This window comes from Alosa pseudoharengus, unplaced genomic scaffold (assembly GCF_046254945.1).
Source record: "Alosa pseudoharengus isolate Yale_2024_CS ecotype anadromous, Long Island Sound unplaced genomic scaffold, YU_APseudo_1.1 YU_APseudo_1.1_scf_9, whole genome shotgun sequence".
NCBI lineage: Eukaryota > Metazoa > Chordata > Actinopteri > Clupeiformes > Clupeidae > Alosa > Alosa pseudoharengus.
The window spans coordinates 8,849,616-8,876,175 of NW_027468881.1; the positions used below are offsets into that span (position 1 = coordinate 8,849,616).

Consider the following 26,560-nt stretch of genomic DNA (forward strand, 5'->3'; position numbering starts at 1 on the left):
GTCCGGTTTCAGGTTTTCTTGTGCTAGAGATTTGTTCCTTGCATCACCACCAAATGACTTTGTCATCAGAGCGCTTAGCACTGCTGACAGCAGGGATGTCCACCAGACCTGTTGTTTGTAAATTTAATGTAAAGGTCAAGTGCTCACTAAAATGTTTTTTACCAAATGTCTGAAATATATCTTTTGTTTGCATGGAAGCAATATTACACACTTAAAACAAATGTGTTGAAAATAAGCGCCCTGCAAGGCGAAACCAGACGTTTTGTGCACAGTGCTATTTTGAGAAAATCCACGATAAATAAACGTACGGGTTAAAATGTTGAATTTCACGTTTTCGCATAATTCAACAGTAGACAGTCTACACTTTCATATTGTGAACAAATTTCCTGGATAAACATACGTTTTGACTGTTAAATCCTGACTTTATTTAGGTGAAGATTCAACACATTAGCAGTCATTCCCTTTGTCCACGCCGCTATAAGGTTTTACGGTAGAGCTAAAATTTACTCATTACTCGTTACTCAATGTGTCAGCTCTCTATCGTTCTTGGCAGATGTAACCGAATATGAATGTGAAAGACTTGCCTTTCAGGGCACAAAAGGTCAAAAGCACAAACTTTAAGAAATATCCTGGCGTCATTTTACGGACCAGGAGACGTTTTCCATCGACGTAGCGCATTTTAAAAGTAGGCCTACACTGTGTACACAGAACTTCCTCTACCCTTACTTCCCCCGAAATACATTAATTATATTCTATAGTGACACCTTATGACCGTCCCAGGTATTAACTAGGGGGCAGAAAAAGACACTCACTCGGTTGATGAAACTGGACATAGTCATCTGCTTTAAAGTCACGCTACCGTATGGCTAATAATAGCTGTGTCCTCACACTATCGCACGTGACAATTTACTTAAAAAGGTGATTTTCTCCTCTTCTGGCGTATCGTGACAGGAGAACCATGCCAACTTTGGATGCGGTTATCTTAGCGATACTTTTTGCAATACCCTCGATATATATAATGGCCGTTCATGTGAGCACAATAACTTAATTTTGTAAATTTTACCCAAACGACTGGTTTCGCCTTGCAGGGTCACATATCTATGTCCAGATAGGACAACACAATTTGTGTTGTATCTAACACATTCCTTTTGTTATACTGTGTAGTGTACACTCTTACAACAAATGTGTTGAAAATAACACAACTTGTGTTGTTTTTTTTAACACATCTCTATATCCAGATAGGGACAACACAGTTTTAAGAGTGTAGATCTTTAACTTAAAATTATGAAAATCATTCAGGTATATATGTTTTAGTTCACTATAGATAGATAATAAAGAACCTTACCAATACCAAGAGGCATTTTGAAAATATTATGTAGGCATTCATATTTTTAGGCCATTAACACATGCTTTTCTGTTAATTACTGTAATTAGGTTAAAACAATAGTAAGGAGTTTTGGTCCAACTGAGAATTTACACCTGACTCATTTTAAAGGCGTTTTTCTGTCGCCTGTCTGACATCTATTTATCCATCCATTTTCTTATAGTACAAAGCCTGAACATTGCATCTCTCCTCCAATGACATATACCATCAACATGAATTTAAAGATGACACCATATATATATATAAAAAAAAAAACATACAAAAACTGTCAAATTGCTGCTTCGGTGCAATTTGGTTTCGATTTGCGAAACGTTGTTGATATCTTAGCTCAACAACATCTAAATTCCATTCAGTTCTCCTGACGGACATGTTGATTGGCTGGGGCTGTTTGTGGCTCGGTTATGGGCCATTATGTTTGTTTTCCATTTACAGAATCAGGGCTGTTATCGAACCCAGGAGTTATTCTGGTGTGCAAACACTGATCAGACAACTAAGGACAGTAAGGAGCAAGTCACTAAATTGAACAAAAAAAGTAGAACTACAGGCAGTAGATCGTGAGTTTTCAGTGAGTGTGTACTTACTGACGTATAAACTGATGCATGTACAGGCGCATCCCTCGGTGTGTGTGTATGTACTTGTGCATGTGCATGGCAAAGATCAGTTATTGTAGATAAACACAGTGGAGCTAGTGAACAGCTCTGTGGTGGACAGGTTTGTTTGTTCTGGGAACAGAGAGGCAGAAGCAGAAGCTCAGTACACACACACACACACACACAGACACACACAGACACACACACACACACACTGACACACACACAGTGCACATACACGTACACACACATACACATACACATACACATACACATACACATACACATACACATACACATACACATACACATACACACACACAAACAGAGACACACACACATGTGCACACACACACACACATAAATCCCCACACATTTTAATGCTTTTATTTGGACCACACGTCTCTGCCACGGCTGGTGCCTGTGTGAACCAGACGTGAACGGTAATGTGTTTCTTTTTAATAAACTGCCTGTACACTTACAAAGTTCTCAATGCTTCGGTTTACATGTAGAGACCCTCATTATGCTACTGTAAGTGTGGTGCTATTTTGAGCCTTGTTAGTGGTATATATATGGTATAATAGTGATTTCTTTCTACTGTAAGTGTGCCTCGAAGGCTAGCGTTAAACGCTAATTAGCGGTTTGCAATAAAACTCGTCACATTCGACTAGCATGAAAACAAATCAGTATAAGTATAAGTATAGTATAAGTATATACTTTTTTGATCCCGTGAGGGAAATTTGGTCTCTGCATTTAACCCAATCGGTGAATTAGTGAAACACAAACAGCACACAGTGAACACACAGTGAGGTGAAGCACACACTAATCCGGGCGCAGTGAGCTGCCTGCTTCAACGGCGGCGCTCAGGGAGCAGTGAGGGGTTAGGTGCCTTGCTCAAGAGCACTTCAGCCGCGGCCCACTGGTCGGGGCTCGAACGGGCAACCCTCCGGTTACAAGTCTAGAGTGCTAACCAGTGGGCCACGGCTGCCCAATCCCAGCGAACGGTCGAACTTCGTACACATGTGTTATTAACCCCTAGGTTCATTTTGCGCCGGAATTGTCCTTTAATATCTCATGAATCATCAGGAATTCATAGTGTCAATTCCTGATGATCATAAGATATAAAGGAATGAAGTAATGCGTACATCATGAATTATGATATTCAAGATTATTCATGTACACTTACCATAAAGTGTTATTGATAGTTTTTTTATTATTATTATTTGGCTTGCTTAGCCCAGTTGAAGCAAGTGTCCATATACAGGTCAAAAGAACATTATATCGTGACAATAGTATAGAGAGAGATATTATTGGTGTTTTCATCATTGAACCAATCCATTTGTACAGTGTGGTGTTTGTATATTTTTCTTGTTCCCTCCTGCACTGCTTTGTCACACACATGCACACACACACATGCACGCACCACAAACAAGCCAATGCTGTGACACACTCAACACTAGCTCAAAAATATGACCATAACTGAACATATCCATCACCATCAACCAAAACCAACAAAACTAAGCCACAGAATGGAATGCAAACAATCATTACAATGCCCCTCTATATAGATCTTATTCTCACTGCCGTAGAATCCTTTGTCCCTGTCTCTCTCTCTCTCTCTCTCTCTCTCTCCCTCTGTTTAATTCCTATAAGTACGCAATAGACTGTAGATCCAGAGAGACCTAACCTTGCTTAGTCTAGAAGGGTGTGACTATGCGTCCGAGTGAAGAGAGTTCAGAAAACTCTTTAGTATTGTGCTGTTAAACTCTGTAAAAGCCACAATCTCCCATGGTCACTGTAGGCTATTTTGGATATGCTGGCACAGGGTTTCCAGCGTTCTATATTCCAAAGATCTTATGTTCCCCAAAATGATATGACACATAATGTGAACATGACAAAGAGTCCAATGTTCCCAAGGTTCTACGTTTCCCAGCTCCATATTGCACAAGGGAACCTAAAAAGATGTTCCCTAGCCATTTATTCACTTATCTAATATGGCATGTATTATTGTTGGTATGTGCTTTAGATGTTTTGAAATGTAATTCTGAATAAAATCCTGGAAACATTTTTTAATATGTTAATATATTAACTTGAAACAGGTCAAACTTGATCTGAACACAATAGGAGTGATATGTGTTAGGGTTAGGGTATCGAGTATGAAAAAATGTAATGTTTGGAATGGTCTGCAAAGAGCTAAGTAACAACCTCCTCTATGTGTGAAATTTGTTTTATCATCTTCTCTGTTTATTAGCTAATTTCACTAAGCATGTTAGGCATATGGGTCAATGGTGCAACATGCAGATTTCTGTGTCCGATTCCATTACTTTGGTTTAAAATTATTTTAAATGATTCATAACAAGCATAATGTTATTCTATAAAACCTGTATAATTTGAGCATATTTTCTGTTTATCATACAAAATGATTAATGATGTTTTCTAAACAAAGAGCCTTAGGGATTATTGACAGCAATTAACTCACCTGCCTGCCGCCGCCAGGGTATTTAAGCCGGCCTCCTTTCCTTACTTCACTTTCCTTACCTTTCCTTTACACAGAGGGGTGCAAGCGGCCATCGCTCTATTGCGATCTCGGCTACAGGCATTCCAGGACCACGGCCAGCTACCTTGCCAAATATGCACTTAACTTGTACACTCAAGCATATAGCAATCATACCGACAGCGAACTAGTGAATATATTTATATGTTTTGTCATCTTACACCCTCAAAAATGTCAGCAAATTACAGTAACACTAGGTGAAAAGTATGAAATATAGAATTTAAAAGGTAAGGAAATTAAAAATAAATATAGGGGCATAATTGTATTATTTTATTTTATTTTAATTACTAGTTTACTAGCTCTTAAATTGTTTGTAAACGTAAATCAGGTTTCTCAGCCAAATATACTTGTGTATACAAGGAATTTGGTCTCTGCATTTATCCCATCCATGTATTAGTGAACACACAGAGCACACAGTGAACACACAGTGAACACACAGGGAGGTGAAGCACACACTAACCCGGAGCAGTGAGTTGCCTTGCTACAGCGGCGCTCGGGGAGCAGTGAGGGTTTAGGTACCTTGCTCAAGGGCACTTCAGCCATTCCCACTACTTGGGGATCGAACCAGTAACCCTTCGGTTCCAAGCCTGAACCCTTACCCAGTAGGCCACGATTTTTTTTATGGGAATTTGCATATCTGAAATGTCAGGGCGGTGCAACTGCATTCATAGAACGTTTATTTTGATTTGAAGAGGGAAAAGAGTAAACAGGATATTGCCTCATCAAGAGGACCCAAAGTGACCTTTACTGATGAGTGAAAAGTTTGTAAATCTCTCTAAAATATTCATAGTTGGACTTATGCAGTTTACAGGTTATTTTAAAAAACTTTTTTTTTAAATTTATTTTAATATAAAACTCTTTATTGTATTGGAAAATCGAATGGATGAACTTGTAAAGTCAAAAGGTTATATAGGTGTCCAAGAAGGTGTTCAAGAAGATGCCTGTATAATTCAAAATTAGTAGCAAAAGTCAGGTGGTGCATCCAGGTAAAATACTAATTTAAACCAAGAAATAGTAGATTAAAGTGAAGAAATGGTTGAAAAATGTGCTGTACCTATTATTCTATTAAACAATATACTTGTTTTAATATTTAAGTATTTATTAAGTATTTATTCACATTTTAAATGTAAAGTTGGATGTTGGAAAACCTCAACTACAAAATAATAATGTGTTAAGCACTGTAGACCCTCTCAGGTATACTTACAAAAAAAGTGTGGGCTTTTGTTTTTAGAAACGTGTGGTGTTGTACAGCCATTAATACTTATTTAAACACAGTCTTCCAACTTCAAAAAAATGCATTCTGTCCATTTTTAAAGATTATTTTGAAAACATTTTTTTTTATAAAAGCCTTATTTGTCCTTATTTGCCTTATTTGTCAATTTGTCCCATACAACAGTGAAGATTTGCATCCTAATGCAGCAGTACTCTGATGTAACCTTATCACTATTGACCACACAACAACATATAAAGTGCAATCATACTTTCTTATTGATTGACAAGGCAAATGGCTTCATTGTGGTATTATGCACCTACCTTTTCTCCTCTGAACAGCAGAGGGTGCCAGTCCTAAAAGTCATGGGAGCAGATGCCATAGTTTTTCAGTCACACAAGTACATGGCACTGGATGCCACTTTATCCGTAAATCACATAATACTTCACTCCACTAACTCTGGAGAACACTACGGCTCTTTATCGAGCAGGAAACTCCATGTAGTCCAATAATATCTGCTGAAACAGTTTTGCTTTCATATAATGGGACAGTGCTGTTTTAACCCAAATGCCACAATGATTGTATCTACAAGCATATTCTATATGTTGTACATATACTGTTGTAGAAACCTATAAACATTTTATTACATGGGAAACATGTTTTGCTTGACTCATTATGTGCTTATATTGTGGTACTCATGTTGCTTTGGGAAAAGCATCTGCCGTGGCTACAATGCAAACGTATCATGCTTTCCCAAACTAAGATATTTCTGTATTATATATCTAATCCTCAGCCAGGCTTTCTATGATTGTAAGGAATATGTTTGTGTGTATGAATGTGTGTGTGTGTGTGTGTGTGTGTGTGTGTGAGTGTGTGTGTGTGTGTGTGTGTGTGTGTGTGTGTGTAAGTGTGTGTGTGTGTGTGTGTGTGTGTGTGTGTGTGTGTGTGTGTGTGTGTGGATTATATGCTCTGTACACTTGACACTATTAGGCGCACTGCTCCAGCCTCCAATCAAATCACATTGTGACAGGCATTAAGGACTAATCCACATTTCTCCAACCACGGCCTAAACACGACCAGATCGCTCTCTCTTTTTCTTTCTTTCTCTCCCTCTTTCTTTCTTGCTCTCTATCTCCCTCATTCTTTCCTCCTCTCTACCGCTTTGCTCTCTCTCTCTCTGTATTGCTCTCTCTCCTTCCCTCTCTCTCCTTGTCATCTCTTTCTCTCTATCCCCCTCTCTCTCTCTCCCTTTCTATCTCTCTCTCTCTCCTTTTGGTCTGAGGCCTATTGAGTAGTTCCACCCTCAGCCTTCTGCAGGATGTACAGGGAGGATGGAGCAGGATCGTTCACTGCTGCAGGTACCAAACCAACACCCACACAAACATTGGCACAAACACGCACACATACACACACAGAGTCACTCACTTACTCACTCACTCACTCACATACCCACATACAGACACACACACACACTCACAAACACACACACACACACACACACACACACACACACACACATACACACACACACACACACACACAGATAGATTTGTATTGGTGACTTACATTCTCTGTAGCAATCAAATATATCTAACTGTCCCTCTGTGTGTGTGTGGTGTGTGTGTGTGTGTGTGTGTGTGTGTGTGTGTGCGCACACACGCTTGCGCTCGCTTGTGTGTACAAGCATATTTGTATGTATTTTAGTGTAAACTGTGTACCTGATTTGTCTATTTGGTGCTGTAATCGTGGAAATGCATTGAGAGATCAGCCTTGTTTGTTGTTTACATGGGAACTCTGGAATGTTTTGCGAAAGTGAAGATAGAAACATGTGAGCTGACCATGTAATTCTAAAATGAAGAGACAAGATGGTATGGCTTGTTGTTTTATTAAGAAATGTGAGAACCATCATCATAATAGGCATCAAACTACTGTAATAGATAACGGATTAAAAATAGGATTAAACTTTTTTTAAATGAATTTTAGCACAATAAACTAAAATGTGTATGAAAGGTCTGACATACAGTATGTAATACAATTTCAGACATTGAATGTACAAGATGAAATGTTATTGTATCACTTGCCTACTTGCCGAGAGCGTAAGTCTGGATCAGAAACTATTAGTTGTCCATTGTTCTCATGACCATGGTCATCTGTGAGTCATCACATACGAGCACTAAATATGACACAAAGAGAGGGTAAACATTAGTTTTGGCTTAACTGGATCTCTCTCGACTCAAGTAGGCCTATATGGTTTTGATGGCTACTATTGTTTAAGAGTCTACTTTCATTCCTGTAAGGTCATTGTATGGGAGTATGAGAATATAAGGCAGCCTCTGGTATACAAGATTGTGGTATTTTTCAGTTACATTTAATTGCACCCCTAATCTTCAGCCAGTGGAGACATTATGACATGTTGTAGCCACTGGGTGGCACTCTCTCACTGTGGATGAGTCCTATCTCATGTCTCAGAGCCAGAGGGCCAGTTTGGCTCCCTTTCCCATAGTTCACTTTCAGGTTCAGTTCCAGTTGAACACAGACTATGTCACTACTGTAGGAATGAGCCGAGATCTGACTGAAAATGGCCACGTGTAACCCTTATGAGGCTGTAGAGGTGATTAGAGTAAAATCATATCTGGCCACAGAGGTATACAATGTGTGGTGAGACCGTGAGAGGTCAGGAAGTCAGCAGTGACCTAACCCTATAAGATGTAATCATTATGTACAGGTAAATATCAGGAGATGACTGCTGGCTAATCCAATAAGAGTAAACCACATAAGTAAATAATATCCCTGCTTTGCAGTTCACATGGGCTAGGCTGTGGTGCTGAGGTGAATACCATCAATTGCAATGACAACACAGTTTCACAGACAATGAGGAGTAGCATGATTATTTTGTCTTCTGATGAGGATATTTGTCTCTTGCTCTCTCAGCTTTTTGGGAGAAAATTTCATTTTCCAGCTAAATCAGATTTGCAGATGTTGGGGTAACACTTTACTTGACAGTATCGACATGAGTGACATGACACTGTCATGATGAACACATGACACTGTCATGACACATGAACCCTAACCCTAACCCTAACCCTAACCTTAACCCTAATCCTAACCTCTAACCCCTAACCCTAATCCTAACCCTAGCCCTAACCCTAACTCTAACCCTAACCCTAACCCTAATCCTAACCCTAACTTGTTATAACAAAAACTGAATGTCTGAACCGAACAAAAGCGTTAGGTCATAAACGTTTATGACTTGTTTTTGACACGTTCATGACAGTGTCATATCACTCTTATGTCGATATTATTAAGTAAAGTGTAACCGATGTTGGACCACTGGTGGCATGCGTTCCATTTCTGGTCCGCTGTTGGACCACCATCACTTTAAATTCAACTTGTAGTGAATTTCAAGAAAATACACAAAGTGTTATTAAAATGGGTGAAGTATAACTGAATAAATGAAAAGAGTTTGGACCACAAGTGGCAAAATATTGGGGCATTTGTTGGCAAACCGCCAGTGGACCACCAGAAAACGATGAGCAAAACCCCAGCAGTCCACCAGATCACCAGACCAGTGGGCCGCCAATGAGCCACCAGCCTCCTGCTATGTAGGTCGTGCCTCCTGTGCACCTCTCGAAAAATCTAGGTTATAATTCTGACAGGATTTATATCATACTCTACAATGGCTCAGATCAAAGCTCATCTGTAACAAAACAGTAAAAACACAGGGGTTTCGCAGTGATTACATCACTCTGACTTCATTGCTCTCTAGCACTCAGCTGATGTTGTATAGTTGGAGACATCCCGTTTGATGACGCCTCTCACAGTTTCATGATGGAGATGGAGGATAATGACTGGCAGCCATGACACAATAACTCTGAAACTGATAGAGTACTAATGGCAGCCCATCACCTAAATCACTCCAGGCTCTGGGTAGAATGTTCTCCCCTGACTTCAGTTTTGGTGTCCTAATAGCTGGGAGGGACACAATGTCTTAGGAATCCTATAGTAAGGAGAGGATAAGTGTGTTGTAACCGGTTGATTAGGGTGTACAAGAAATGCAGTCTCAACTAAATGTTGGAGATGGATAAGACTGCAATGTCTCTCTCTGTGTGAGTGTGTGTGTGTGTGTGTGTGTGTGTGTGTGTGGCTCTGAATGGCTCTCTAGTGGGGCTGGCAGAGCAGACTGAACCAGTCTTAAAATGAATCCTCAGCAAAGCGAGACGTTAATGATTCACATAGTCTTATCAGAGGCCATGATTGATTTACAAAGAGCATTGGTCAAAATGTTTATTGATGCAATTGTTTACTTATTTGGTGTACTGAGAGCTGCTGGAGTGTTTTTCCCTGTTAAGACAGGATGATATGTCCAGACACAGACACTGTGATCCAGGGTAAAGGCACTGCAGGAATCAGTCCTGAAGCCTGGACCTGACTGCATACTTACACTAGAATACATCTTCGGGCATTTAGGTATTTACGAATAACAAAACATATATATTACACATAGCACCAAAGGAAAGGTACATTTTACATTGCCCAACAGATTTGCAAATTGACTGCCAACTGTCTCTCTCTCTCTCTGTGTGTGTGTGTGTGTGTGTGTGTGTGTGTGTGTGTGTGTGTGTGTGTGTGTGTGTGTGTGTGTGCGTGCGTGTTGTTCTTGACATGACCATGTCATATTATATTTGTGTATGTCTTTATGACCCCATGATTTTCAGGTTTTCAATGAAATATTTTATGGAGGCAGTGCAATATTAGCTACTAGCGGTTTATCATTAGCCCAAGTCCAAATACCCAGTAGGGTGAGGACTCTGGGAACTGCACAGATAGCTGTCTCAGTTAATGGTTATGCAAAGGTGTGCTCTCCTTGACAGGGAGTCTGAGGACAGTAAAAATCTCTGCAGCCTTGTGCACAGCCACTGCCTGCACCATCTGAAGACAAACAAACGTTGCTTCTCACTTACAAAGGCCACCACAAAAACTTTAGCATCACACTAAGCTCTGTGCAGATATAAAAGCATTCCGATCTTAAGACTATACACTTTACAAGACAATTTTAGCTTCTTGGTGTATTCCTATACATTTTAAAATTGATCTGATATACAGTATGCTGCGTGTATTTTAATACATAAATGTTGATTTTGGCCTGCTGCAACCCTTGAAAGTATTTTGGTTGTACACCAAGTTTAAGCACTTGAACTGCTATCTCATGACTCCGTCTGGCCCTTCCAGTCAGTTGTGGTGCCTATCTCTGAGAGACACAAACACAAGCATGCTTCTGTCCTGCACTGACCTGAGTGTTGGAAGACTGATACAGGACATGATAGCATAGCTCTGAGTTACTTAAGTTAGCATGTTTCTTCTGCTGGTTGTGCTGTACTGAGGGGCCGCAAGCCGAGTGGTCCAGACAGATGGTGTCTGTTTGCTGACGCAACTTTGTCAAGACATGTAAAACCTCATTCTCCTATCACAGGCCAGACCACATAAGCCGCTCACAGAGCTGATCAAAGGATTTCTCAGTATTGTGAGCAATTATTAGTCTTTTGATCATTTCTCTGTGATTGACCAGATCAGTAGTTTCTAAAAGCTGAAATTTGCATACAGGCATATGACCAATAAAAGATTAACTCTCTATGTTTACACCATACCTTCAGCTTGAACTACAAAAAAAATAATAATAACGCAGACACGGAAAAACATGGAAAATTGGAGCAGTCAAAATAGGGCAGTTAAATGCACAGTATACACATGGCCCAGATCATACACACACACACAAACACATACACACACACACACACACACACACACACACACACCCAGCGAGCACCAAGGGGAGGAGCATAGATAGGCAATAGCCCACTGCATTTGTGCTCCTCATTGATATGATCAATATCAACAACAACAAATTCAGATGCCCACAAACATCAGTCCATCACTGCCAGGTTGATCACTTGATGCAGTGGCACTGCTGTGCTGACCAAAACCTCATCCACACATGACCATGCAGTCCTCTGCCCTCGCGGACGGAACGGCTGAGCAGCCTACACAGCTTGTACACTTATCAGTGATTTTGTTGACTAGGTCCCTGTGAAGTGACCATACTCACGTATCTTTCCCATCACCAGTGTGCAGGCTCTTCCCAGGCCCTACTCATCCTGCTCCTGCTGCTCCTGCTGCTGGGGCAGCTCTCCCAGCCCTGTCCCCGTGATCACCCCCTCTGAGCATCATAACATACAAACGCTCTCCTTCCCGATTCAATAAAAAGCTAGGAGAATGCCGAGTTGAATTCGATGGTATTCCTAATGGAGACACGGGCAATGGCAGCAGAACCATGTAGGGTGGATTCCTGCCACTTCCACACACACACACACACACACACACACACACACACACACACACACACACACACACACACACACACACACACACACACACTGGCTTCTCTCCCATGGCGCTCGGTATCCTCCCGCTCTGATCTGTGGTCCAGGCGTTCCAGAATGAGTGGCCGCGGCTCAGGAGAAGGTACAAATAGGGCTGCGGTTATGACTGGAGTTTGGTCAGTGGTCGGAGATCCCTCTGCAGAAGACAGACAGGACTTTGTTCACAAACTGGAGTTTGAAGTTTCAAAGGGGAATAGAGAGTAGAGTTACATCAGGGCTGTGCGGTCCTTTGACTTTTAGCCCCGGCCGTTCAGCTGACTGATTACAGCACAGCAGAGGGCCAGGCAAGCTCACCTGCTCAACACCTGACAGCACAGGCGCTGGACAGCTCACCTGAGCTTGCAGGCGGCAGCATACTACCTTACTTGAGTTTGCACAGTGCAGGGCATAACCCTACGTTTCTCAGTGTTAGTGTCTCTTAGGGAGCAGCTGATGATAAAATATCAGTTGACCCACAGATTGACTTAAATGTCTCAAGATAAGCAAGCTTTCAGGGTTAGGGTTAGGGTTGCAATCTCACCATCATATATTGGGGTTCAAGGGCCTGACAAATAATTGATTGGGTTGCCACTGTGCCAGTGTGAGTTCCCTATTACACCCCATGGTAGGACTTTTGAACACTTCAGAACTGAAATCTTAGAGAAAACAGGTTGTAATTTTACATTGTAATTGTAAGACATTAGGGCTGATCAGGATAAGTACATGGATAGTGAGTTTAGGAGAGTTTCAATTGCACGGGAGCAGCACGGGAGGGAGGGGGAGGAAGTAGCGAGCTAGCTCTCTGTTTTGTTTGAAAGTCAACAGAAGTGATGTTACCCAGCATCGCTTAGAGCACCTTTAAATTATTCTTTTCATAATATGTTTCCATAAAGAACCATACCTTGTGCTGAACCTTTGCATCAAGTGAAAGGTTCTTCACACTGGAAATGGTTCTTCAGAAAGACATTTCATTCCTGTTTGCCTTTTCTTAAAAGTGGCTGTACAATCACAATAAAAGCTAACGATTTATCTATCTATCTATCTATCTATCTATCTATATATAGTATCTATCTATCTATCTATCTATCTATCTCAGACCACGAATACTTCACAGTATATGAGGTTTGTGAGTCACTCTCGCAGCTCTGGGGATCCCATATTTGGGCTGAGGAATGGGAGAGAGGAGGAAGAAGTTATCTGGGCTGCAGGTAGATTACATTTTATTACACAGCTGCATATCGCTGATGGGAGAAGATGGGGGGAGGGCGATAAAAAGCTTTAATGGCGGCAGAGATAAGATTGGCAGAGCCTGAGTCATCCTTTCAGTAAATCTTTTTCCACACACACACAAACACACAAACACACACACACACACACAAACACACAAACACACACACACACACACACACACACACACACACACACACACACACACTCTCTCTTTCTCTCTCTTATAAACCCTTTACACACTCACTCACAAACACACTCTCTCTCATGCACACACTCTCTCTCTTTCTCTCTCACACACACACAAAAACTCGCACGCGCACTCACGCACACGCTCACACACACTTGCACACACACACACACACACACACACACACTAATAACTGCTCATTCATTTTTCATTGGTCACAGACACTTACATGCTTCTTCCCAAAAGAGCACTCACAGCTTCAACAGTTTGTAATGCCTCCTCATACACAACAATGTATCCCAAATGCCAAGTAACTACAGTATTCCCCAGATGTGCAGGTTCATCCCATGTCTCTCACGGTAGAACTCTTCCAGAGCTATCTATTGCTATCTGGAGTTTTTGCATGTTTAGAACTCCCTGTGACTTTCAGGTGATTTCCAGGCAAACTAACAAGCTAAGCTTGGCTTGTTACAGAAGTCATCTTATCCATTCGGCTTGAGCAGGTCACTGTCGTCAATGTTCCTATTAACCCATGACCCATAAACCACGGTTAGTGCCAACGTTATACCCTCCTATGTTAACACCTCCCATAAATGTCCCAGGATTTTACATTGTGGAATTTATATGGGATGTATTTTCGTTTTAAAATTTGTCTATGTGCATTGATAAGACGCATATTCTTTCATTTTTATGCATTCACTCTGGAAGCACTGTAGGCTTTTACTGTGTAGTAAAAGTAGTACTAGTACTCTGTGTGTGTGTGTTTGTGTGTGTGTGTGTGTGTGTCACACAAGCATGTTTGTGCAGGCGTGTGTCCATGGAGGGGGGTGTTGTGTGTCTGTGTGTGTTTTCCCGTGTGTGTGTGCATGTGTGTGTGTGTGTGTGTGTGTGTGTGTGTGTGTGTGTATGTGTGTTTGTGTGTGTGTGTGTGTGTGCATATATGTGTGCACACGCATGTGTGGGTGGACGATGAGTTCACTAGCCTGGCTGCAGGGCCTCGAGGGCAGTCTGAACCCTCACTCAGGTTGTTGACCTCTAGCCATGTAGCGTCACTTTCCCTCCTCTGTTTACCCTGTCAGGGCTGTGGCCTCGCAGCGACTTTGCGCAACCCTCCGCCCGGACCACCGTCCACTTCATATGTCTGCAATGACTTCAGAGCAATGGACATCAGAGTCAACATCAAAACAAAAATCCTGTGTCCGTGCCCACCTCTCCCAGGCAGAAAGTGCTCTGTCAATTCTGATTTTTTTTTTTTGTGTGTGTGTGATAGAGATGTGTCTATATGTGTTTTCCTTGTCTGTGAATGGTAGCAACCTGGTCCTGCTGTGGTTGTAACATAGTTGTCTCCTTGATCGTGTTTTGGTTGGTGATGTGTCTTGCTGGTGCACTATGTTGGATAGCATGCTTGGCAAATGACTAAATGCAGGGATAAATATTTCTCACATGACCAGTGGCTCAGACTTGAAAGATATGTTGCGTTTTTTTAACATCTCTATACACTTTTGTATGAGGGAATAGAGCACTTGCACAATACAACACAGCAGAGTTCTTTTCCACACTGGATGCTTCAGGAGTTGCTGATGTGATCAATGAAATTGGGTGATTGATCAACAGATCACTTGATTGATCAAGTCCCAGAGATGACTAGGAGCTCTGTGCATTTGCATGTGGATCTCGGTGTAGACATGTGTATTTGGGGCAGCAGATCACATGTGCACTATGGTTCTTAGAACAATGAGCTCTTTTACATGAATCCACAATTTCCCCTCCCCTCACAGTTATTGCTGTTGTTTGTTTATTGTGTTCGAATTAGCCGATTTGGCAAACGCATATTTTGCACACAGAATTGAGGCCAACCAGTGAAGTTTTACTGAATATCTATAAACGCAAGTGCTGGTCTCCATAGCACACGGAGGGGTCTGAATGGACAGTGCCAGTGTGTGTGGCAGGTTTGTGCAAAATTCCAGAATTGAATTGAAACTGGCTCTTAAATTCCAATTCAATTCTTGAATTTCACATGCATTTCAATTGAGGTAACAAACAGGAAGCAGAATTGCAATTCGAATTGTGCACAACCCTGGTGTGTGGAGGTAGATGTAGACATGGACACCCTAGTAGAAGCAGCTCTCAGTATCCTATCAAAGGGTAGAAGTCACTATTACCATCACTGTGACACTTAGCATAGCGTACACGTACGCACACACACACACACACACACACACACACACACAAACAGTCTCTTTCTCTCTCTTTATCTCTCTCTCTCTCTCCCTCACACACACATACACACTCACACCACACATACACACACACATACACACACACACACACACACACACACACACACACACACACACACACACACACACACACACACACACACACACACACACACACATATATATATATACACACACACACTCACGTAGCACAGTTAGGTGGTGAAGAGAGAGAACATGAATTATGAGGAGAAATGTAAATAAGGAAAGAGAGATGAAAAAACAAGGAGAAAGACTGATGAAGAAAGCATTGAGAAAAAGACATGGAGACACAGAGAGACAGATTAGGAACGAGTGAAATCAGAGTTGTGCTACCTCTCTGAGAGGCTAGTGACAGAATCTGAGGAGACCTACTGGTTGATTTTTAACTCATCACAGCTCTCACAGCTCTGTCACACACACACACACACACACACACACACACACACACACACACACACACACACACACACACACACACACACACACACACACACACACACACACACACACACACACACACACACATACACACACACACCATCCCCTCATTCACAGCTCCTAGCTGTCCATCTCTCACACACATGGACACACACCCCTCCCCTTCCCTCCCCGCCCTCAGGAGTGTCTACCTTGCGGTGGGGGCGGGTCCAGGGCCCAGGGGTGGGGGGGCCCGGGGCCGAGCGGTGAGACTACTCTGGGCCGCTGTGCTGCGCTGGCTGAGAATGCGCTCGTCCCACGCACTAGCAGACATGGAGATGGCAGACTACAGCGAGGCTCTGGACCCGGCGTACACCACGCTGGAGTTTGAGAACATGCAGGTGCTCAGCATGGGCACAGGTGAGTCCCACACCTACTGTGGACCGGGGTCCGTGAACTTTGAGACCAACAGCGCCGGCTGTTAAATGACCGAACTCATAGGGACGAGTCACAGGTCCCTGTCATTAAACTATCATAGTCAGTCAGTGCCCTAGTTAGTCAGTCAGTCAGTTAGTTAGCCAGTCAGTCAGTTAGTTAGTTAGTTAGTTAAAATTCAGACTGGCATGTGAGCTCTTGCTGAGATTTGATGATGGGGATGCATCTCTTCATTTGTCGTTTTTGTGACTTATTAAGTCATCATACTAGCCGTTTGACAGAATCTCTATAAGGGGAGATAGATGCTTGTAGAGACATGGTGCTTATGGTTGTGAGTGACATGTTACAGCATGCTGCTGGTTGGATCTCAGGTGTTCTTTCGTTTGAGGTGAGTTTACATGAAGAAACCCCATTTGTCTTTCATTTCTGACCGTTCCCACCGGGGCTGTCAGAGTAATGATAAGATGCCTGGGTTGGGTTTCCTTGACATGTTTGACGGTGACATTGAGCTAGAGTAAGGGTCATGGAAATGGTTTGTTTCTTACTCTCCCATGTCTCTGTATGTGTGTGTGTGTGTGTGTGTTTGGGGGGGGGGGGGGGGGTCTGTGTTTGACTGGATCCTCTCCTCATCTCAGTGGAGCTTGTGGTTGTTGGGTCCATCTGCAGTGCTGCCTGTGAGACATCCTCTCCCCCCATGATGGGGCCTAGGAGGCAGCTGACTGGTGGAACAGGGTGGGAGGGTAGAGTGGTGAACTAGGCAGGCGCTCTGAGTAGGTGAAGGCCAGTGAGATTTCAGACTTGTCGTAGCACCACCATATACAAGATTCATTACACATTACGCAGGCTTGCTCTTCAGTTGGTTTGGCCTGCTACACATGGGTCTTCCAGTGAGATCCCAGTTTTACTCCCAGAAATATGAGATCCTTTCATGTCTTGTCACAAGACAATACTTTTCTTTTCTTTTTCTATGTGAGCTCAATCAGTGAAATTACAAGACAGGACATTTGTTCATGCTTGTGTCAGGGTCATCTTGACACATCATTTTTGGTCATCTCAGTTGCTTTTGTTTTTAATGTAAAATTACTGAATAGAGTAATCAGCAATCAGTCTTAACGACTCACAATTGACACGTCCTTCCTCCAGAGTTTCAGTTGATTTACACTAATTAATCATGTTGAAGATTTCATTCAGATTAGTCTTTTAGGTGTTGCACTTCACAGAACATAACATTTTCTTATTGGCTATAACTGGCAATGATTGTTAACTCAAAGATTCTCAGAGGTGGATTCAGACTTTTTTTAGTCTTCAGAATTTTTAGTCCATATTCAACTCTTAAAGTGCAGATGTGGATTTGATATCATTGTATTAGCTCTGGTTTATAATTTAGAGTTCTTATCACTTCTTTCTTTTCTTTTTCTAACGGGTCTCCTGTGTAATGGAGGCTGTGATTTGCTCACTAATGTTTGCTCTGAATTGCCCCTGGATTACTGAGCAATCACTGTCTTTGAGGCCAAACGTTAACACTGAGGGCTTGTAAAACCTATTGATCTAGCAGTTGAATCTTGTTACCTCTGAAAACTAACATTTCAAAAGATTGATTCATCTGACCTTTCCTCCACTGCCACTCCTTTGCAAATGACATCACATCTATATAGCTGTCTCTCAAATATCACAACTCCCTTCTTTACTATACAAATAGACTGGGTTTGGATTTTAGTCATAGGGGGTGAATATAATGTCTTTGATTGAAAGAGCACCACATATATTTGCATTTGGCAGACTTTTAACAAAAGGGAATTCAAAGTAAGATGGCAATGTCGATTTTACAACTATGAGATGAATGTCATGTCATTGATATGACAGACAGAAAGCAGTTGGGTTTACAAAGCCAGGTATGTTCAAGTCATGTCTAGTTAATTTACAGCTCAGCTCCTGAGAATCTCTCAGCTCAGAGTAGAACGACAATACAAATCCCAATTAGATCAAACTAGCAGTGTTTCTCAAAAAATCATGGACCACCTATAGCTAAAAAAAAAAACAGTAGACATACTTCAACAGCATATTACACAATAGGCCTACTCACTGAACCACCTTGGTTATTGTCTTTGCACCATGCTTATTGTGTCAGAGGATTCATATGATTTAACTGGTATAGCTTACATAGGCAGTCTTGCAGAACTGTTTGGATTCACATACAAGTTGGTTCAATATTGCAAACAACTCATCTATATTATATTTTACCACGTCTGCTCGCAGACCACTTGGGTTAGCTTGCGGACCACCAGTGGTCCCTGGACCACACTTTGAGAAACACTGAACTAGAGGAATGTACAGAAACATCTGTGGTTTGTTCAGTACCACTGACAACAGAGGTTAATAAGACACATAGTAGAACGCCTCCACAACACGTTTGATGAGGTATTGTTTTTTTTAGCTATAGGGAATCTCAGTGATTTATTCAAAGACACTAACAGAATCTTTGACTCTGCATGTCATCTTTTCATTGATACTGTTGATTGATACAAGTACATTGCGTTAATGACAATAGATTGAATTGAATTACATTGAATTGAATTGAACTGAACCTTACATTTGGGCCATTTCATGAACCTTATGTGAACTGGAACACCAGAGTTTCCCTGGTCCCATCGTTCCTGTGCTCTTGCACCTCAGACAACGGCTGACTGGCATTTGTCATTCCAGACTCCTCCCCTGCCGAGAGTGCCAATATGAACGCTGCTGGCCACCTGGGCGCTGGCTCGCTGTGTGCCATCTGTGGGGACCGGGCGACGGGCAAACACTACGGCGCGTCCAGCTGTGATGGCTGCAAGGGCTTCTTCAGACGCAGCGTCCGCAAGAACCACATGTACTCCTGCAGGTGAGGCCTGTCTCCTGAACCCCATAGACATACACGCATTACCGATGAGGCCACACAGGCCTCTGCAAACCTCTAAACTCAGGGCCAACCCTCACACATTTGATGTGTGGGGAGGGATAGGTACAGCCTGCCAATCCTACAGTTGAAATAACAGATGAACTGTGCCTGCCTGTTTCTTTGGAAGAGCCTTCCCATGAGACTAAGTGAGATGAAAGACATTTATACTTGTGAGGGCTTGGGGGCTCACAATCAGAGGTGTAAAAGTCCAGCTTCAGAAAGTCAAAGTCTCACCACATATTCGTTCCAACCAGCTGATTCTAATTGGCACAACTCGTAGGTAGAGCCAATAAATGGTAGGACTTTTTACTTTCTGAGGCTGGACTTTTACAACGCACAAGCTCACTAACAGCTCACAGTGCACCTCTTGGAGAGTAAAAGCATCTCTGTTTGCCTGTTCTGCCTCCAGGTTCAGCCGACAGTGCATAGTGGACAAGGACAAGAGGAACCAGTGCCGATACTGCCGATTGAAGAAATGCTTCAGGGCCGGCATGAAGAAGGAAGGTACGTATTCACTGATGCTGGGGAACATGCTGACACATCTGCACTGATAACACACACACACACACACACACACTTCAGAGAGGGAGAGAGGCAGAGCATGTCAGAGTGGTGTAACAGACATATGCAGAGCTGTACCCGCACACGTATGTAACATATCCGCAGGCCCATACACGCAGACACACATACACAGAGGCACACACACACACATACAAACACACACACACACACACACACACACGTGTATCCACACAAACATGCTCCCAGATTGGCTCATCAGTGCCGCATGTCAAGTGTGTTGCAAGAGCGCGGAGCTCTCGGAGGCCTTCATGTTAATGTTCACCAAAGCTTAGCTGGAGTCTCGCCGTGGATCTGCTGAGCAAACATATCAGAGGCATCATAAGCAGCGCTGATAAACTGCTCAACCTTGAGTTCCAGCTCACCTCAACCCCACAGCGCTCCTCTCCTCCACTGCAACTCACACACTGACACAAAACACACCCAGAACGCCATACATGGAATTACTAGTCATTAAAGACCAATACAGCTATTATGTATTCATTTGCACACTCATATTCATATGTTGAGGGGAATACTTCTTCTCCTCAATGTTAAATTTTGGTTGCCATGCCTTTATTTATTTGTTATGTCAGTGGCCTAACTGTTCAATTCATAATCTAATGAGATCTGGCTCACTTCCATGGTGAAGCTTTTGTCCCCTAACTCCTATTTGGTGTTCTTGCAGCTGTACAGAACGAAAGAGACAGAATCAGCACGAGAAGGTCCAGTTATGAGGACAACAGCTTACCGTCCATCAATGCTCTCATCCAGGCAGACGTCCTGTCCAGACAGGTACTGCTCTTTCCAGTCAGAGAGCGAGCTCTGCCACTCTAGAGATCTTAAGCTATCAAGGATATCACCACACAAGTGGTTGTTGAATACTACTTAGCTGCATTAACTTGATACTCAAAGAACCTACAGTTCCTGCACTATGTCTGTTGAGTAACACAAGTCATTGGTCATTAATCATTAATAATCATTAGTGATGAGTATGCTTTCACTGAAACTTGTGCCCCCTTAGCATTACACTAACAAGGATATGCATTAGAGTTTGTTTGATTTTTAATTCTAAACATGAAATGGTTATGTTATGTTGAAGGTGTTGACATATTTCCAGATATCGTCACCGGGGCCAATTCTAAATGGCGACATCAGGACAAAGAAGATAGCAGCAATTACAGATGTGTGCGAGTCGATGAAGCAGCAACTACTAGTGCTGGTGGAGTGGGCCAAATACATCCCCTCCTTCTGCGACCTGCCACTGGATGACCAGGTGGGTTTACACATGCACGCACACACACACACACACAGACACACACACCACACACACACGCATACACACACACACACACACACACACACACACACACACACACACACACACACACACACACACACACACACACAGTAATTTAGTGAAAGTGCCACTAAATTAAACCCATCTACATACAGTTGAGGTCCAGCAGTAAAGAGGAGAGGAGAGTTTTGAGAGAGCACATTTCTTGAAAAAAATAAAAAAAATATATATTATTGTATTATAATACAATAATATATACTGACAGCGTATAGAACATATAGATGACCAGTTCTGGTCAGACATTTCTAGTTTAGACAGTGCACAAAAAGCCTACTTTTTCCATGAGTCGAGTCATGGTGAAGCATAATCCCATTTTCGGAAATCCATCCTGACAGTGTGTGAATGTGTCCACATGGGCTGTGTGTTTGTTTGAGCTGGTGATGACTAAGTAAGAGAGGTTAATGTGTTGATGCTCGTGGTTCGGAAGTGATGAGCTGTGCAGAGAGGTTTTCACTTAGTGAGAAAAACAGACACACACACACACACACAATCATTAACATTGCCGTCTCCTCTGTCTGGTCACTCATTTGTGGATGTTGTGAATGGGTCTTCACTTTTAACACACACACACACACACTTGCAGACATTGTAGCATGCAGTATGATATTCTCACAGCAAGCTCACGTTTCTCTTGCAGACTGTCTAGCATGCAATATTACACACTCACATACAGAGACTCTTAGGGCAGACACTGTGGGAACAAAAATGCCATGAAAATGTCAGGAGGCCCCTAAAACCTAAACCGAAGTCTGTGTGTATGTGCGGTGGGCGTCGGAGTGCTGGTGGTTTATGCTGAACTTCCCAAACCATCTTAGTTTTAGATTGATATACTCATTCATACATACAGCATACGGATTCAAATGGTCTTGTGCAACAAAGGTGTTCACAAGCCATGAAAATAAGTCACCAGCTAGTGCTAGCATGCCAATCAGTGTAATTACATGAAAACCAATGATTGCTGGTGAAAGTCAATGCACACATCTGCAATGATTTCTCATTTCACACAGGAGCTGTAACTGCAAAATGATTCAATGTGACTGTAGATATCTGTGGTCACTGTGTTAAATGGTGGGTGTTTGTGTGTGTGTTTCAGGTAGCCCTTTTGCGAGCTCACGCTGGGGAACATCTCCTCTTAGGTGTAGCTAAGCGCTCAATACTGTACAAAGACTTGCTCCTATTAGGTAAGGCATGATAAGTCTGTTCTCCTTTGAGAGTACAATGTCCTCTGTCTGTACTTGTGGAGTGTATTGGATATTAATTTTACAGTGTCCTTGGGCACTTGATAAATGGCTTAACACATACCATTTATCAACATTTCTGACCATCATATCTTATATTGCACAGCCCACTACTTGTTTGACTACATGTACATACTCAGTGGTCTCTCTCTGCTTATAACAGGAAATGATCACATAATCCCACGGAATTGTCCGGAGTTGGAAGTGAGTCGTGTGGCAGTGAGAATTCTGGATGAACTGGTCCTACCTTTCCAGGAACTCCAGATAGATGATAATGAATATGCTTGCCTAAAAGCTATTGTATTCTTCGATCCAGGTATTGACTCACTGCCAATGTCTTAACATGTATAAACTGGTAGCAGTCTATAGTGATAGTTATTTACTTACTGGTTATCTCACTGACCCTATGGTTACCCTATTGTTACTCTTTCTCACTTTGAACTCATTATAGTCTCAGTCTCTGCTCACTGGTCTCCTTTTTCATCAGCTCAGTTTCCAGTGGATTTCATTTGGCAAAATTACCTGCCGGCAAAATTATTCATCATATACTTATGATGCTGTCTTCTCCCTACCACCCTGCAGATGCCAAGGGGCTGAGTGACCCGGGTAAGATCAAGCGTATGCGCTACCAGGTGCAGGTGAGCCTGGAGGACTACATCAACGACCGGCAGTACGACTCCAGAGGGCGCTTTGGCGAGCTGCTGCTGCTGCTACCCACTCTGCAGAGCATAACCTGGCAGATGATCGAGCAGATCCAGTTTGTCAAGCTCTTCGGCATGGCCAAGATCGACAACCTGCTGCAGGAGATGCTGCTGGGAGGTGAGAACATGACATTTCCCTGAATCTTAATTATCATTATGATTTCTGATCTATGTACCGTTGGGTTTACATTTAATTTGGATTTAAGTAGTGAGTAATCATGAGTCGTCATTTTTATTTTTAAACTCAATATTCTGGACAGTTAAATTCTGCACAGGAAGGCTCTTTCAATAATGCAAATGTTTTGAAGAATCTGTTAAATGTTTTTTTGTAGGGATCTTTCCATACAAAGGTACAATTTTGCAAATGCATGCAGTATATTACTCTAGTAATAACAGCGTCCATGTTTTTCCTGCAGGCTCTGCGAATGAGGCTCCCCACGCCCACCACTCTCTGCACCCTCATCTGGTGCAGGAGCACCTCAGCAACAACGTCATTGTCACCACTAACATGGCCACTCCAATCCACAACGGCCAAATCTGTGAGTGAAAAAAAAAATTCTCAAACATCTCCATAGGACTATCAACTTATGACTCTCAGGCATTTTGGAGAATCAGTATCAGTAATGCAACATTTCAATGTTGTGCCAACGTTTCTGGGATACCTTCAATATTTTTAGAGGAAGTGCCAATGCAAATTAAAATAACTCGACAATGTAAGAAAAATTAAAAAAATACAACATATTGTAACTCTTCATAGTAACTTACAGTAACGTTACATGGAGTCTCAATGAAGGCCAGTGAAACCCTTCTTTGACATTAGAGAAACTCAGTGTAACATTAAAGCAGGAGTAATTAGGAGGGAGAAAAGCTTGCTGTGCAAACGTGCTCTGGCAGTGGCGCTGATTAAGCCTCTCTCCGACCGGTGAGTGTGGGCTGGCGGTCAGGTAGCAGAAGGGACAAACAGCCCGCATGCGGGAATAATCCGGGAATGGACTTCCCAGTGCATAATCAGGCTTACATGGTCAAAGAAAGCTACTGTTATTCTTTCTTAACCTTTCTAATGCCTTCAGAAATTTCATAAGAGGTCTTTATTTCACACTCACCAAAAGGTTCTTTCTTCCCTGTAGTTGTTGTCCCACGTGCAAAAAAAAAAAGCTGAATGTTTTTCATTTGTCCAGGTAATAATGTGCATGTGTGTGTGTGTGTGTGTGTGTTTGAGGCCTTTCTCTGCCGTGGTCACAACTGATGTCTCTTCTTGGTTCTCTCATACAGCCACTCCGGAAACTCCAATACCCTCACCCCCAGCAACATCTGGCTCCGAACACTACAAATTGGCTCAGGGTGTCATAGCAACGGTGGCCAAGCCACCCAGCTCGATTCCTCAACCCACCATCACTAAGCAAGAAGCCATTTAGCTTGCACGTTAACACAGACAGAATACATATGGTTTTCCACCTCAGAGAAATTTGTAATGTATTTGTTTCCTTTGCTCCTGTTGTCGGGAATAGCTCTAACATGATAATGTTGTGAAATATTCAAGGACATATTTTTTTTTGTGAATTTTACGGACTTTGAGGGGTTAACAAAACTCTTATACAATCACACACACATAAACATACACACACTCACATTAAATGTAAAATGCCTTAGGAAAAAATGGATTATGTGTAATTATACTAAGTACATAAATGTTACAGTCATCAGGCCATTGGAGGAGCTGGGTACTGTATAGTATTTAAGTGAGTCAAACCTAGAACCTATCTAATTCAGGCCAGTAACATGGAATAAACAATAGTTTCTTGTGAGAATTCATCTTGCCCGAAGCTTTGTGACAGCTTGTGTTGCCTTTCCAATCTAACTGCAGTTTTCATGCATGTTTGTTTGTTTTCAAATGTCAATATAAACACACAATGCATTTTGTATAACAGTCTTCTCCAAGCATCATATTAGCCAAATGTAAATATCATGTATATTAACTGGATTGGTTCATAGACATTAGAGCACTTTGTGATGAGCAGAGGCTCCCTGTGAGATCTGACAACTGAAGAAGTCCCTTTATTTTCACTTTCAGAAATGTCAGATAAAAGTTGTTTGTTCTGTAGATGTGTAGACATATTCTGTTGGCTATTAGATACTGACAGGTGCAATGTTAATTACTATTATTAACTAATTTTGCAAACTGTAAAACCTCTGGAAAAGTGCCTTTGGAAACCACACTGCCCTCCCATACATGGGCTATACCTGACCTTGAAATGTGAAATGAAAATTAAAATGTCAAGGTTTTATTTTTACACAAATGTTTCTGTTTCATCTCTCTCTCTCTCTCTCTCTCTCTCTCTCTCTCACACACACACACACACACACACACCCACACACACACACAAACACACACACACACACACAAACACACACACACACACACACTTTTCCTGCTTCAGTCCCACTCAATAATTGATAGTTTATGGGTTCATTAATAATCTTGATCAAAATCAGCTACAAGCTAATTGACCTTTTCAAATGTTAATGATTAATACACTGTATTACACGTGATTCGTATAGTTCTTGAATAGCCTACATCTCGGCCCTTTATTCCAAGTGGGATATTGATTTCATCTCTACCCTGGAGGAATGGGGCTAGTGGCGGCCATGCTCCTGGGAGCACCGCCTGTTATCTCTGAGAGCACTTTGTGCAATCCCTATTTGTCCAGTAAATATTGGATGTCCAGGCACTGGAGGCATTCGTAAATGGTTGAACTGAATGAGCAAAACAGAGATGACATCGGTCATGGCTTCAGAGGCCAGCCACACTGAGATGACAGCACTGTCACGTGAGAGATGGAAGAAGGTCAGTGGACGTATCTGATACCATGATGAATCATTCAGACCTGATGTAATAACCTGAATCATTAAAACTTGATCAAACGAGTGATTTACTTATTCATCTGATTCTACAGGTTTGGTTTATGTGACTTCGAGAGGTTTCTCTTTGCCCCAGGTCTAGGCAGAGTCATCTTTAAAAACAGGCTAATCTTCCCTCTGGTTGTAAAATGTGAGAGGCTCAAAAACATGATAATAAAGCTGTGG

The 26,560-nt window shown here is 42.1% G+C and overlaps 1 protein-coding gene across 1 annotated transcript in view; it reads left to right on the forward strand.

Moving 5' to 3' along the window:
• The window catches only part of hnf4a (hepatocyte nuclear factor 4, alpha), a 27,557-nt gene extending 1,852 nt beyond the window's left edge, over positions 1-25,705 (forward strand). The window contains exons 2-10 of the mRNA XM_076276446.1: positions 19,388-19,562; positions 20,029-20,123; positions 20,866-20,972; positions 21,298-21,453; positions 22,631-22,718; positions 22,939-23,091; positions 23,358-23,594; positions 23,893-24,015; positions 24,749-25,705. Coding sequence (XP_076132561.1) covers positions 19,388-19,562; positions 20,029-20,123; positions 20,866-20,972; positions 21,298-21,453; positions 22,631-22,718; positions 22,939-23,091; positions 23,358-23,594; positions 23,893-24,015; positions 24,749-24,891 — 1,277 coding nt within the window. The 3' untranslated portion in view covers positions 24,892-25,705. The remainder of the gene's footprint in view (positions 1-19,387; positions 19,563-20,028; positions 20,124-20,865; positions 20,973-21,297; positions 21,454-22,630; positions 22,719-22,938; positions 23,092-23,357; positions 23,595-23,892; positions 24,016-24,748) is intronic.
• Positions 25,706-26,560: the final 855 nt, after the last annotated feature.